At 39.5% G+C, this 14451-nt stretch overlaps 1 protein-coding gene across 1 annotated transcript in view; it reads right to left on the reverse strand.

Annotated features, from left to right (window-relative positions):
* Positions 1 to 8826: 8826 nt before the first annotated feature.
* Positions 8827 to 14451, reverse strand: part of LOC134669085 (uncharacterized) — a 37387-nt gene continuing 31762 nt past the window's right edge. Inside the window, exons 4-10 of the mRNA XM_063526610.1 lie at positions 12600 to 12733; positions 11866 to 12025; positions 11318 to 11447; positions 10803 to 10880; positions 10431 to 10548; positions 9447 to 9622; positions 8827 to 9071 (exon numbers count right to left, since the gene is read on the reverse strand). Coding sequence (XP_063382680.1) covers positions 8894 to 9071; positions 9447 to 9622; positions 10431 to 10548; positions 10803 to 10880; positions 11318 to 11447; positions 11866 to 12025; positions 12600 to 12733 — 974 coding nt within the window. The 3' untranslated portion in view covers positions 8827 to 8893. The remainder of the gene's footprint in view (positions 9072 to 9446; positions 9623 to 10430; positions 10549 to 10802; positions 10881 to 11317; positions 11448 to 11865; positions 12026 to 12599; positions 12734 to 14451) is intronic.

The raw sequence follows: 14451 nt of genomic DNA on the forward strand, positions 1-14451 counted from the left end.
CATGGTAAATATAGTAAATATATAATCCTTTAAAAAAGTTCATAAAAGAGTATGCCATCATTTTATGGTCTTTGTCAGCTCTATCAGTAGTTCGACTTCACCGTCACCGTGTATTAACGAAAATAAATGCACACTAAAAAAATATTAGACAATCAAAATTAAGTAATTCAAAAATAACTGAACTTAGAAACCTTTGTAATAAATAACACAGCGAGGAAATGCCGCCAGCATCCTTGGTACAATGCCTCAAGGGCCTATTTTAGATTTAAGTTATTAATATCTTTTAGTAATTAGGTACCACTATAATTAGGTATCAATGATTTTTCAGTAACACAGTTCACCAGTCCATCCAGTCCAAATATTTACGTAAGCATTAACAAAGCATGATGGTGCTATGAAAACATTTTTTTCGTACGATTGATCAGATTGATGCTACGCGAGATGCAATAGATCAAATCAATTACAGATTTTTTTATCCAAAAGCTGCTCCGGGTCACTTAGCAACTCGAACAAAGTGCAGACCGGAATTCCCGAACTGACCAAAGATAATGGTTGCGGGATTACCACGTGCACCGATTAGAACCGATTTCGCGGGCACGGCGAATCGGCGCGATTAGGGAATGCTATTGTTATAGGTAATTATTGACAATGGACGGCGTTCCCCGCGGTCATCGCTCGGCGGCGCGACGCTGCTTAACTAACTTTGTATTGTGATCATCGCCGAATATTGCTTGTAAATCCACTTCACTTAACATTTCATTAAATACATTTCAAAGAGCTTCATTGCACAGTTATTCTGTTCATTATATGTATTCACTCATTTTTATTATAGGCGCGATTCGGGAAATGAATTAGAGATGCACTAGATTATTTCGTATCTTGTGAATCTTTAATTCATTTCCCGAATCGCGCCGTATGTAAGTACAATAGGTAAAAGATAGTGAATGCCATTACAAAACTGATATTGACCTTAAGACGAATTTTAGTGATCTTCTCATCATCATCATCATAATTTAATAGCATGGCTGTAGTCGGTGGAGTATGCGCCAGTTTTCTTGGTCCTCGGCCAGGTAACCTTAGCGATATTCTAAGAAAAATGTTTTTTTAGAGTCTGTGCGGAAAGAGAAGAGTTGTAGAATGTATTGGACTCCATGTATTTCACGGACAGACTCTATCATTCGTAATTTAACGGCTTGCTCACAATTTGATATGATTGCTCACGGCAATCTTAATAGGGAATATTAGGCAAAGTTCTGCGTAAGTGGCACAACTATAGCATAACATAATTAGATAAAATGGAACTAAAAAAAATCCATACTAAATTGTTGCCATGTTTAAGCAATTGAAACCACTTTTCTACCCTACCCACATATACCTAACCCTTTGCCTATGTATTACTTATGATTGTTGTAATAAATGCTTTATATATACTGTAAAATATAGCATTTTGCGTAGGAATTGGAGCCATCAATATTTTCCTACAATTTCTTGTCGGACTATATCTATGTTGTTTGAATTTAAATGACATAAAGTGGAACTGCCTAAAGCGGCGACACGCAGTCTGTCACAATTACATATAAAAGTCGTCTAGACTTTGGCCTGTCTGGCTTGTTGACAAAATAGTCCGATCAGGGACCTAAATATATACCTACTATATGTATAAGTAACTGTACCTAAATCAAAAATTAGATGTAAAAACTTGGCGCCGAACTGAACAATAGCTAGAAATATGAAAACAATTTCCGGACTACAATTCCCATAAAAGCCCACCCTTAACAATCTTAACATCCGTCTTGTTTGACACTTAAATTAGGCCCAGAAACTTTGTGTGCGCCGAATTTTCGGGGTTCTTAGAAGGTCGAATTAATGGGTTAAGGGCAGTTCAGAGAAATGCAGAAATGCAGTTTCAGTTGAGTGCAGCGTCTGCAGGCGTCTTCTGAAGTACAGGGTGTTGGAATAACAAGGCTATATGGTGTGAGTCAAACACATTTTAGAAAAAGGACCATTCTGTGGACAACACAACAAAAGTTAACGATCCGAGTACAATACCTAGGTTTCTTATTTGAGTCTCAAGTAGGTACTAAATAACGTATTTATTAGCTTTTGATTCTCCTAACTTTGAGATATCTACAGGAAAGACGCGAACGAGTTAAGCATATAATTACTATAATAATGTGTATGCCCCAGCAGATACGAAAGTGTACACTTTTGTATTGTTCTGTGCCCTCACTTTGGGCTATATGATCCTCTTTTTGTGTCTTGTCCATTTGTAATGGGCCTAAATAGTGTTGGTACTATTTCGAATTTCATAGCAAGATGTGATATAGATTTGACGACCGGTCTGGCCTAGTGTGTGACCCTGCCTGCGAAGCCGATGGTCCTGGGTTCGAATCCCAGTAAGGGCATTTATTTGTATGATGATACAGATATTTGTTCCTGAGTCATAGATGTTTTCTATGTATATATAAGTATTTGTATATTATATATATCGTTGTCTGAGTACCCACAACACAAGCCTTCTTGAGCTTACTGTGGGACTTAGTCAATCTGTGTAAGAATGTCCTATAATATATATAAAAAAAATATATAACCAGAACCTTATTGGAAGACTATAAGACCCATTCGCTGGTCAGTTAAAATCGAATATTGCTGTTTGCTTTTAGTAGACGTAGGTAAGTAAATATACGGTTGGGAAGGTGTCTGAAAGTTTTATCAAAAATCTCTTTTTACCATTCGGACATATTAATAAATATAATCTAACTGTACCTAAATCCTTTTCATGAAGAAAAACACATTAAAACGACATGACCTACTTTATATATATACTTAAATCCTTGCACTAAAATGTTTAGATACATAGGGTACACCATTCTGATTACAAATCATTGGAAAATCCTACAAAAAGAAATTGTGTAATCCATGAATGACTGTTTTATTGACCACACCCCCTATAAGGGCGAAGACAGCAATGATTCATCCTGCGATTCCCCGTAAGGAATGCAGTTGCAGTCTATACGCCTGCACCAGACTCGGGCATTGCTTTAACCTCTAGCCGCTCAGAGACCTATAAAAAGGTCTCCTGTTCCATTCTAATTTGAACTTTGTGTTGACAAAATAAAATTTCATTTTGCTTGGCAAGGTTTGACGTATGGCGGCTAGGTTATTAAGGACAAAAAGTCGTGGCAACGTATCTTTTTTTTACTTACTTACGACCACGGCAGTATAGAAAGTCTGTATTTTGAAGTTCGTTACCTCCCTGTCTGTCGTATAGAACATTAGTAATATAAGAGAGAGATGAACAGTGCAACGCAGCCACACTACACCTACTTTGTAAGTTTCGAATGGAGTCGGGATTTACTAAAACGTCGGAGGTAACTTAGTACCTACAGCGAAGAAACCTCCTCCTTTTTTTAAATCGGTTAAAGCTAAAAACGCAGGCGCCTTTGAAGTTTTTAATATGCGTTTGGAGATTTTAAAATACGGGAATATGTTTTCGTTAAATTTAAATTAATAATTTTAAGCAACTAGGTATGCCTATAGACTTTTTCTTTTTGCAGTGAGTTCACCCTCACCGGGTTTTTATCAAGGTGTCTAATAACAGGGGAAAATGACCTTTTTTTTCATGATACGCAATTTAATTTTTGTTTATACATAGTTCTTATTATAAGGTTTTATTTCGAGAAATAATTTAGATTTTTACCATCTAAGTAAATTAACGTAAAATGTAGTCCTTGTAAAGGACTCTTTGAAATATTATATGAAATATAATAATTATATAATATGAGCACTAACTCGTAAATACTATTAGTAGGTACCTATTACGTGTATATAGGTACATAAGTATAAATAAAATAAAATATTACATAACATTGTTAATACTGTTTTTATCATATAAATACCTAACAATTATGATGATTTACAACTTTGATCAATAAAACTTGGTCTCTTATCATAGGTATGTATACTCGAGAATTTTTATGTGTTGCAGTGCGCCATGTAACACATTTATTTATGTTAACCGGTACCTACGTATATTATGTGCATGTTTATACATAGTGAATTACCGTAAAACGGGGTGAGTAGGTTTCGCGGGGAGAGGTGGGTTATGAATGGGGAGAGAAGGTTTGAGAGGGGGGTGAGAAGGGATTTTAAGGCTACTGCTACAAAAATAATGTATTCTAATTTAAAATGGAGCTATAGTAATGCCTACGCATAATAAAAAAAATAAATCCAACAATCTTCCAAAATCACCTTTGTATGAAAACCCCTCTCACCCCAAATACATACGAGGCACTAAAGGGTGAGGTGGGTTTTCCTCTTTATCGTCAAAGTTATGAAATGGAACTACCCAAAATAAAATACAAACGTCCGGAACACTTATTATATACACCACGCAGTTTTCATATGTAAGAATAAAATGTTATCGAGGTTTGAATTTCAGTTTTGACCCTACTCACCCCATTTTACGGTACTGTAAAATCATCTAAGTAAAAAAACCACCAAACATGCATAAAAATACAGCAAAGAGCAAAATTAACTGTTGCAGTCTAGCATGACAACTGAAATAGGGTCAAAGAAGCTGTCGAGGTTTCCCCGGCGACTTTGTTCTGTTACATTAATTAGTGGCTGTAAAATTGCTGATAATTTCCTAACTGTATCGATAACAGATTTATTGAGCTTGAAAGCTATAAAGTTTGTCTCTCAAAACACTGATCCAATGGTTAATTCCCGCGGTAATGATCGGTAAAATAAGTTTTTTTTTACCTAAACAGATATTTCGGTTACGAAAACGAACTGAAATTTTCATCTCAGCAGCTAGAACAAGCACTTTTTTTTTTACGTTGGGGAAATGCGTTTACGCATGCCACCTGGTCCGGGGGAACCAGGGGGGATGACGGACTAACCAATGAAGGACTACCGTCTAAAACCACCAACGAGTGCCGGCTCCGCCTCAGATAGGGTGCCGCAGGGTCGCTATCAGCATTTGACCGCGTGCAGCTAGAACAAGCACTGTTATTGCTTTAACAGTGAGCATAATTTGATTTTGCTGCGAGCAGGTCGCTTATTTAATCATTTATATTCTTTTATCAGATAGGTTATTTGTACCTACCTAGTCCGAACAAGATAGGACGTATGACGTCCTTATAAGGATAAAATAGAAAATCGCGATCTAACCAATTATACTATATATATAATATGTATAACAAACCAGTTAATTTTATCCACGGGAAAAGTTAAATGGTCACAATAGCTGGTTATTAATAGGCTAGCTTAATTAAAATACACACGTCAATGGCGATCAAAAATACACGTGCTGAGGTTTCAAGTTTCAATTTACAAGGGGCTTGTTTGCGAAAACCGTTACACTAGAAACTGATCATAGTTGGACCTTATTGCCGTGCAATAACGTTTATTTTCAGTTAGCATTGTGGACGACAGTACATTAATAAGTTGTCAACCTTATTGGAGAAACCTGAAGATAAGTCGAATGAGGAAGGATTCGTAATACGTTGTTTACGTAATAATGTCGAGATGCATTTTATTAATTCGTATCAGACAGGTTTCTGCCTAAAATAAGGACGCCAAGCGCCAAGAATTTCGTACACTGACCCGCCTGTTCCTATCTCTAACACGCATGCACATAATTTATATTACTCGTTGGTTACGGGTCAAAATGATTCAGAAAATGGCATAAAGATTAATCGTACCGATTTTCTTGCTTTTAACACAATTTGCAGCGTTTTTTGGAGGGCCGCTAGCACTATCACCGGTATTTTAATAGTTCAAATAGAATTTCAGATTGCCGTAGCAAAAGCCTAATAATTAATTACCTACACCTAATTCTTAAGTCTAATTCTGTGGCCCTAGTGAAAAAGAGTACAAGTCTCACGCAGCCTAGGAGTAAAAGGGCACAGGTGTTACTTGGAACTTATACCCATTTACAACCGCGCTGCCCGAGACTTATACCTTTTTTCACTAAGGACACAGAATTCCTACATCATTATTAATTCCTACAAATCCGCACCCGCATAATATCGAGATGGAAGGTGGAAGGCAATGCACTCGCGCACATGTTGTACATAAGTTTAGTTGTCAATATCGTAGTCTTTAAAAGGTCTCATATTATGTAGAATACCGTGGCGGTTACATCGTTATGTATATAAAGTTTTTGTTACTGTGCAAATTAAACAAAATACCATGTTAGAAAAATAGAGGCGCTTGCGTCAATTTGAGCGGGAAGATAGAACTATTAATTTGCGTTGGCGCAGCAATGCGGGCAAGGGAAACCCGGGGAAAAACGGGAACCGCTTTCTAGTGGGAAATCTTGACAGGGGACTCGCATAGATTAATACTAATTGGGACTTAGGTACTTTCAAGTGACGTCAAGAGGGTATTATGTTGGTATTTTTCGATTAACGGAGAAGGAGGGTTAAGTACATGTTGTATCTACATGTTGGTACCTAATGTTTTTGGAGAGTAGCAGGCCTATTCGGATTTCAAGATAATCACAAGATCTAGAGACGATTTAGAGATCAACTAGATCTACATTAGATATCGACTAGATGTGACTTGGATATCTAAGTCAAACTTGTCGAAATCGTTCAAGAGGACCTCCAGAATCGCGGAAACGTCAAATTTGACATAGGTATCTATCTTACAAATATCTTTAAATTATCCATATCGTAACTTGTTGAAGTCTAGTAGAAATCTAATTCATTTTCCGAATCGAGCCGTAGATATGTGTTAAGTCTTACATCTGTGTTTGTTAGTAGGTAGTGGTAGGTTGTGCTTAAAATGCAACTACAAATGTACAAAATATCCAAAAAGTTGGTAAAGTTCTCAAAATTTCCATGGAAATATTACAAGAAATAAATAAAACAAAATTATGTGAAGACGAGGAAATACGGCAGATCAGTAGTTGTAACTGGTAAGGTTAAAGTTAATCACAGAAACGAGTCTCCGTTTCATATCTCCTGGTATTAGGTATTTTCATAGTATGTTTTACGTTTTATTTTAAGGAGTCGATTGTTCTACAATAGGGTATTTTCCTACTAGTCAAATAAGTTACTTTTTTAGAACTGTCAAAACGATTTGCTAATATGGAATTTATATGAAACATTACATCGTGACGTCACGGTCAACTCACCTACTTATTATATTTCTATATGATTTATTAAATATAACTTGTGTTTAAAAATAACTCCTATCTGTGTTTTTCTAATAATTATCTGGTGCTTTATTTCATGCATGGTGTAAAATAATTTATTTTAAATACAGTATAATACCCTATTATGTCTATGTACTCGTACGCTACGTACTCTGACATACCTCAAATTTGGTTGGAATCACGATACATTATAATTAGAGCACTGAACCAACTCTGCTGTATCATTCAATATTACATTTAGGAACGAAGTATTTTTAGGGTTCCGTACCCAAAGGGTAAAACGGGACCCTACTTATTACTAAGACTCTGTTGTCCGTCCGTCCTTCTGTCACCAGGCCGTATCTCACGAACCGTGGTAGCTAGACAGTTGAAAATGTTCACAGATGATGTATTACTGTTGGCGCTATAACAACAATTACTAAAAACAGAATAAAATAAAGATTTAAGTGGGGCTCCCAATGCTCCCATACAACAAACGTGATTTTTGACCGAAGTTTAGCAACGTCGGGCCCCCGCCCGACGTTGCTTGGTACTTGGTGGTGGTTGCAGGGTACTTGGATGGGTGACCGTTTTTTTTTTTTGCATTATGGCACGGAACCCTTCGTGCGCGAGTCCGACTCGCACTTGCCCGGTTTTTTCAGCCGCCAACGCAGTAAATGTTTGTTTATGTTTATCATTTAGGTATGAATGAACGAGAGTTGAGAACATCTAGCGCTCTCTGTTGGCGAATAGAGGAAATGTCGATATATCTGTGCTACGTCAGGCAAGTGATGTTTCGTCCATGTAGGTTCAAAAGGTATTGTACAGATGGCGCTTTACGAATACGCTTAAAAAGCTTTTCATTTGTGCTGCTCAAATATGCATGGACATGTTTTAACCGTAATATTGAGGCTGAGATGATCATGATGATGATTGAGGCATTACGGTCGACATCTATCCATGCACTTTTAAACGCCACTTTTCCTACATACTTTAACTGATTAACCTTGATTCTGATTGTTTGACTTTACATGTCTGTCTGTTACTTAAATTCTTCGGGACATAATGGGAGATCAAATCACAGATACAAATTTTCAAGCAATAATATACTATATTCTTTATTTACATCAATATTGTAATGTTATTGTGATAGCAAGTTACCTTATAATACCTATTCTTAAATCAGTAATTAATCTTTTGTGGCAAGAATTATCTACCTCTATTACTTCGAGCTTAAAAGTATCAAGAAGATTTTACCAAGTTGAAGACAATCACATAATTAAATTCATATGGCGCCTCAGGTTTTAAAGACGATTAAAGTGACTCTTAATTATTGATAACATATTTTCAGAGATGCGACTATTAAGTATTCACGTTACGTCAAGAGCCTCGATCGTTGCTGTAGTGAGTGCGCCCGGTGAGAGTAAAGCTTGTAATAGTTAGTTGTGTTTTTATATGTGAAAACTTCGTAGTCACGCACAGTGAAGTTGTAGTCGGGTGCAAGTGACCTTGAAGCGATAGGAGCCCCTTATGTATTCCGTAGTCAGTTGTGTTTATAGGTGAAAACTTCGTAGTCGCGCACAGTGAAGTTGTAGTCGGGTGCAAGTGACCTTGAAGCGATAGGAGCCCCTTATGTATTCCGTAGTCAGTTGTGTTTATAGGTGAAACTTCGTAGTCGCGCACAGTGAAGTTGTAGTCGGGTGCAAGTGACCCTGAAGCGCCAGAAGTCCCTTACGGTTTCCGTAGTCAGTTGTGTTTATAGGTGAAAACTTCGTAGTCGCGCACAGTGAAGTTGTAGTCGGGTGCCAGTGACCCGGAAGCATCAGGAGCCCCGTAAGAGTGGAGGTTACTGTAGCTATCGCTGTTAGCGTTGCAGTTGCTGGAGATGAGTAGGTCGGCGCCTGCGCCGAATATTGGGCCGCAACTAAAAAGTAAGACAAGTTAAATTAAAATTTATTTATTTATAAGGTTCAATATGGCTAAGACACTGAAATAATGCTGCCACAAACCGGAGTAGTTGACGGAAAACCTTAAGATAATCGCCCATCATCTCTCAATAAGACAGTCGGAAGAAAAACCGTTCTTGGACGACAATGACAGTCAACAATATAGGTACTTATTCCGGATGGTAACATAACGTCAAAGCCTTCTTTCTTTAGGAGCGGATGCTCTGCCCCGGGGCGAAGGGAAAAGTGAACATAAAGACGCATTCGGTGGGGAGGTATACGCCGGTACCGCCTCGCTAAAACCGCGCCGAACATTTCTATTCAAGATAGCTGGTGTAGTAGTGAGTGCTTACTCTGGGTGGTAACATAACGCGAAGGCCTTCTTCAACAGCGGGTGCTTGACAGGACTCTGCCCTGGTGTGGAAGGCAGCGCGAACAGGAAGGCGCGCTCGGCGGGCAGGTAGCCGCCCGCGCCGCCGCCCGCCCACGCCGCCTCGCTGAAGCCGCCGATCACTTCGCCACGGGATAACTGACACGGAAATTACACATGTAGTATTACATACAGCAGTTACACTTTCTACAGAACTGTACTATACTAAAATATTTACTAAATTATTGGCAGAAGCCAGTACAGATGTAGTACATAATTATTTTCCTTCGTATTTTCACAAAAACGTGTCTTGCTATTTCAGTCAGTCTCGGTACAAAAAAGTTGACGGAAGTAGCATGACAAATACGAACATTTCCGAGATAATACGAAGGAAAAAAAATCTGCATTACATCTGTACCTACTAATACTGCTGGCTTCTACCGCGACTTGGCATGCATGCATAGTGTTTCTGTGATTAAAACTATGCTATGTTTCCCCGGGATTCAAACCAACTCCATACCAAATTTCGTCGTATTGGCAGTTTACAATTCAACAAGACAAGACTTGCCACTTGCACAGTAGATATAGTCTGGCAAACACACCTTGTCAGTCAATAAGGACCAGGAAATTTATACTGATCTCTTTCTTTTGGGTGCTTGTACTAGTGTAAGACAAAGACAGTAGGATTCTCTCTGTCTACGTTTGAAACGAGATAGTCCTGGGCCACCGTGCGCATTGGAGGATCTGCCATCTTGTGGTCTGAATCGGAAGCATAATATGTGCACATGTTAATTGCCAAAGCAAGTGCTACCATCTACCGTTCTCGTCGGTACGTTACCTTGTACATAGTAGGTTCTGCCATCTTATGGGTTATATCGGAAGCATAAACAACATATTTACGCCTCGCGCCAAAAAATTGACGGCTCCTAATGCTGCCCCTATAGTTCATGCACGGGGCCTAGCTTACCTGAACAAGTACTAAAACGGGTGCGACGTTATCGCATTGCTTGTGGAATGCGCTCGCACTGAAGCCGTGCACCGACGCACGGAACAGGAGCCGCCATACTTGTTTACCGGTCCCACACCTGCAGATTAAACATCATTGTAATTACAGATGTATGACATAATTGTTTTTCTTCGTATTTTCTCGGAAACATTCGTATTTGTCATGCTACTTCAGTCAACGTTAGTACATTTTCTACCGAGACTTACTGAAATAGCAAGACACGTTCGTACGTTTCCGTGAAATGGATTGTGTGACCCAATTATTCGTTGCCCACAAGTCATCTAGCAATCAGTCACACGTGTTATCTACTCTATAACAGACATTCTGTCTCACCAGTTATTGATGACAGCTTGATATGCGCTCTTCTCTTGTTGCAGGATGACGGAGCCGGCGAACATGTTCACAGCTAGCCTGGAATTAAAAATATAGATTTAGATGAGGTATACCAAAAAGGTTGTACCTTGTGTCTGCGCGCCTACGCGCAATTTCAATGAAATGCAATGTTGAAACCCAAAGGGTACAAACGGGACCCTCATTACTAAGACTCCACTGTCTGTCTGTCTGTCTGTCTGTCTGTCTGTCTGTCTGTCTGTCTGTCTATCTGTTAGCAGGCTGTATCTCATGAACCGTGATAGCGGATAGATAGACAGTTGAAATTTTCACAGATGATGTACTTACCTATTTCTGTTGCCGCTATAACAACAAATACTAAAAACTGAATAATAGAAATATTTAAGTGGGACTCCCATAAGTCCCATACAACAAACGTGATTTTTTTGCCATTTTTTGCGTAATGGTACGGTACCCGTGGTCGAGTCCGACTCGCACTTGACCGATGTTTTTCTTACCTAGGCCTGGTGCGCGAGTCGTGCGTATGGTGGTGAGGCGCTGTTAAAGCGGCTCGCCTGTAGCGCTCCAGAGACAACTCCATTGGCACCGCGCCGGTTGGCTCCACTTCCTCCGCGAATACACAACTGTCTGAAAATTCATTACATATATCCATTTAATCTTTAATTTTACATCTTTTGTTATATGATTCTGCAGTTAACATATTCCGTAATCACACGCAACACCAATCATTATAGACATTATCTGTCATTCCATTCATTCAATCATTCATCATTCGTTCCATTTACTTCACATGCCTTTTTGAAATAAGTACCTACGTAAATGAGGTTGACAACTCATTATACTCTAGATGGCGCCAGTATAAGTTATCCCAGTGTCTAGTTTTCAAATCAAATCAAATTGATGTTGCGTTGCGTGATTTTGGCACTATTCGTACATTCGCATGGTAGATAGATAAAACCTATGGTGGCGCCATCTGTAAAATAAGTTCTTCGACCAGCCCATTGCGGGACTTGAGGCTATGATCAGTATTTTATGAATCGCTCACCAATAAGCAGGAGCCGAACATGCGTCATAAGCGGCCCCAGGTGGTGACACACCCGAGCGCGCTCCTCTTCAGTCCAGTGGGCGCAAGGCTGGGTGACACCTGCGCGTTGCTTCGCCCAGGCTAGCGCGCAACGCCATACTTCCTCCTCTTCTAAACATAGCTGGAAGAGCAGTATCAGATGAGATACATAAAACAAGTACTTAACTCATTGAAATACACAATATGATCAATATTGTGTATTTAGGATATGTAAAAAAAAAACAAAGTGACCAAGCGAGCTAAGGTCTTCGTTTCTGCTTGGGCAAAAGTGCTTTTGTCCGGCAGTTATCTATCTAAGTCACATTTCTGAACCATCTCGGAAAGGCAAAGTCGCATTCTGCGAGGCCCTTTTCTTTCAATGTGTATTTCCGATATAATAAAAAATGTTGGCTCCCAGCAGGACCACTTTGCCCAAGCCTAGCTACGCCACTGGGTTCACAACGACTACTTAGGTCATACTGAAAATTCCTGGACCAGCCACTTAGAAATAATAAGTTGTCTCATATATCAGAATCCAGACACTTTCAGTATGGCCCACGTATTATATCAGATGTCCGTAAAACCAACGCCAATACTATAAAGAGATTTACATTAAGGGTTTTGCTTAATCTTGCCCATCAGCTGTTCTATAAGCCCTTTGAGTCTTGGCGTTGGTTTTGGGGTCACCCTGTATATATAAGATATACAATACTAACAGAGTCAGAAGACAGGAGTTTGATGAGCGCGTCCTTGGGCAGGTTGAGGAACGCGTTGGTCTTGACGCAGTCCGCCGCGTGCTCGCCGATGAACGCCACGCAGCGCTCCAGGAATGATGTGGCGCTTTTACCACCTATAAAGTTAAAAGTGGAATTTGTTCTGTAGACTAAAGATCGGTTTTCCTAGTATAGCGGTGCCGTCATATAGCGGCCGTCACCATACTAAATAATACGGCTCAATATGGATGTCGTAGTATTTGTATGGAGACGGCCGCTATATGACGACACCGCTATCCTAGGAAACTAGAGCATAAGAAATACTAAGGGGGGTATTCCATTTGATCAATGTGTATTGTGTCTCACATTTTGTATAATGAGAGAGTGAGACGCATTGACATTGGATAGGTGGAATACCACCCTAAGAATAACATGTAGTGGTGCAAAATATTGTAGGCTTGGAGACAGCTGACATACCTACTTAGATGGCGCTGTATGGTAGGGTGGGTCACTCTTGTATGGAGAACAGACAAAATCGCAAGAAGTCTCTAGGTATGCCTACAGAATAAAGATGCTTGTTTTGAATTAAGTTCCGATGTAGACCCTGGGCTCATTTAGGATGTAGCTAGTTAAGTGCTAGTCTCTAGCAATACCTGTTGTCTGCTGCTCCTTCTAATCTATACCCGGTATTCTTTACAATTATTAGGATTGATTTAGAACCACACATCATTGGTGTGACAAAGGCATAAAGGCTTGGCAATCTTGAGCGAATGGGAGGTGAAAAGAGTGTTTGAGGGAAAACGGTCAACCTAGATATCGATGGGCGGATGTGGTGGATGCTGATCTGCGCGAGCTCCGGGTTGAGAACTGGCGAGAAACGGCACAGGACCAGGATCAGTGGAGAGCAGTTGTGTTGGAGGCCAAGACACACTTTGGGTCTCTGCACCAGAGGAGTAAGTATTATTTCGGTAACTAAAATATTACACAGGAACTTTTATTGGGCATAATTTGGGGGTGGGTAATTGATATTTTAGTGCCAATAAATTTATTTTACTCTCAAATATAATCATCATATTAAAGCACTGGCAGCAAAATTAAGCCATCCAAAAAAATTATAGGGAACTTGAATTAACCCTTTAACCGCCACAGTCTGATATATAAGACATTACATATCCAGCGGACATATATATAAGACATTATATATCCAGGACGCTCCTTCAACTAGGAAAGGTTCGACTGAGTATGGTAACCAGTGTCATAACAGGTCATGGACTTTTTAACAAACATCTTTTTATAACAGGTGTCACAGACAGTCCCCTATGCCGTGGGTGCATGGAGAAAGAAGAAACAGCCTCTCACGTGGTGCTGGAGTGCAGCGGATTGGCCCCATACAGGGCAAAACATCTCGGATCCCCGAGAGACCTCCCCGAGGTCCTACTCAACATCAAAGGTCTGATAGGATTCCTCGAGGAGCTGGGCTGGCAAGACTAGCCCACCCCATATCACGCAAAATAGGCGCAAGACGTCGAGTTGCGGAAAATCGCCCGTACTACAATACAATACAATACATATCCAGCTCATTTCGCCACAGTCTGATAAATAAGACAAAGATCTGATTTGGTTTTTACAGCACATTTATTACTCCCGTAACTATGCCAACCTTACTCTGCGTGGTACAATTACTGTCGGTGGCGACACGAGCACACTCGATCATAAATTGCTGGCGGTTAAAAGGTTAATATGTTGGCGTATAAAATAATAAGTTGGCAACTGATATTGCAAAGTGATCATAATATTTGGATGCAATAAAGAATATTTGTGTTCAAAATATTGTTATTTTACGGAACTTAGTGTC

This window comes from Cydia fagiglandana, chromosome 11, assembly GCF_963556715.1.
Source record: "Cydia fagiglandana chromosome 11, ilCydFagi1.1, whole genome shotgun sequence".
Taxonomy (NCBI): Eukaryota; Metazoa; Arthropoda; class Insecta; order Lepidoptera; family Tortricidae; genus Cydia; species Cydia fagiglandana.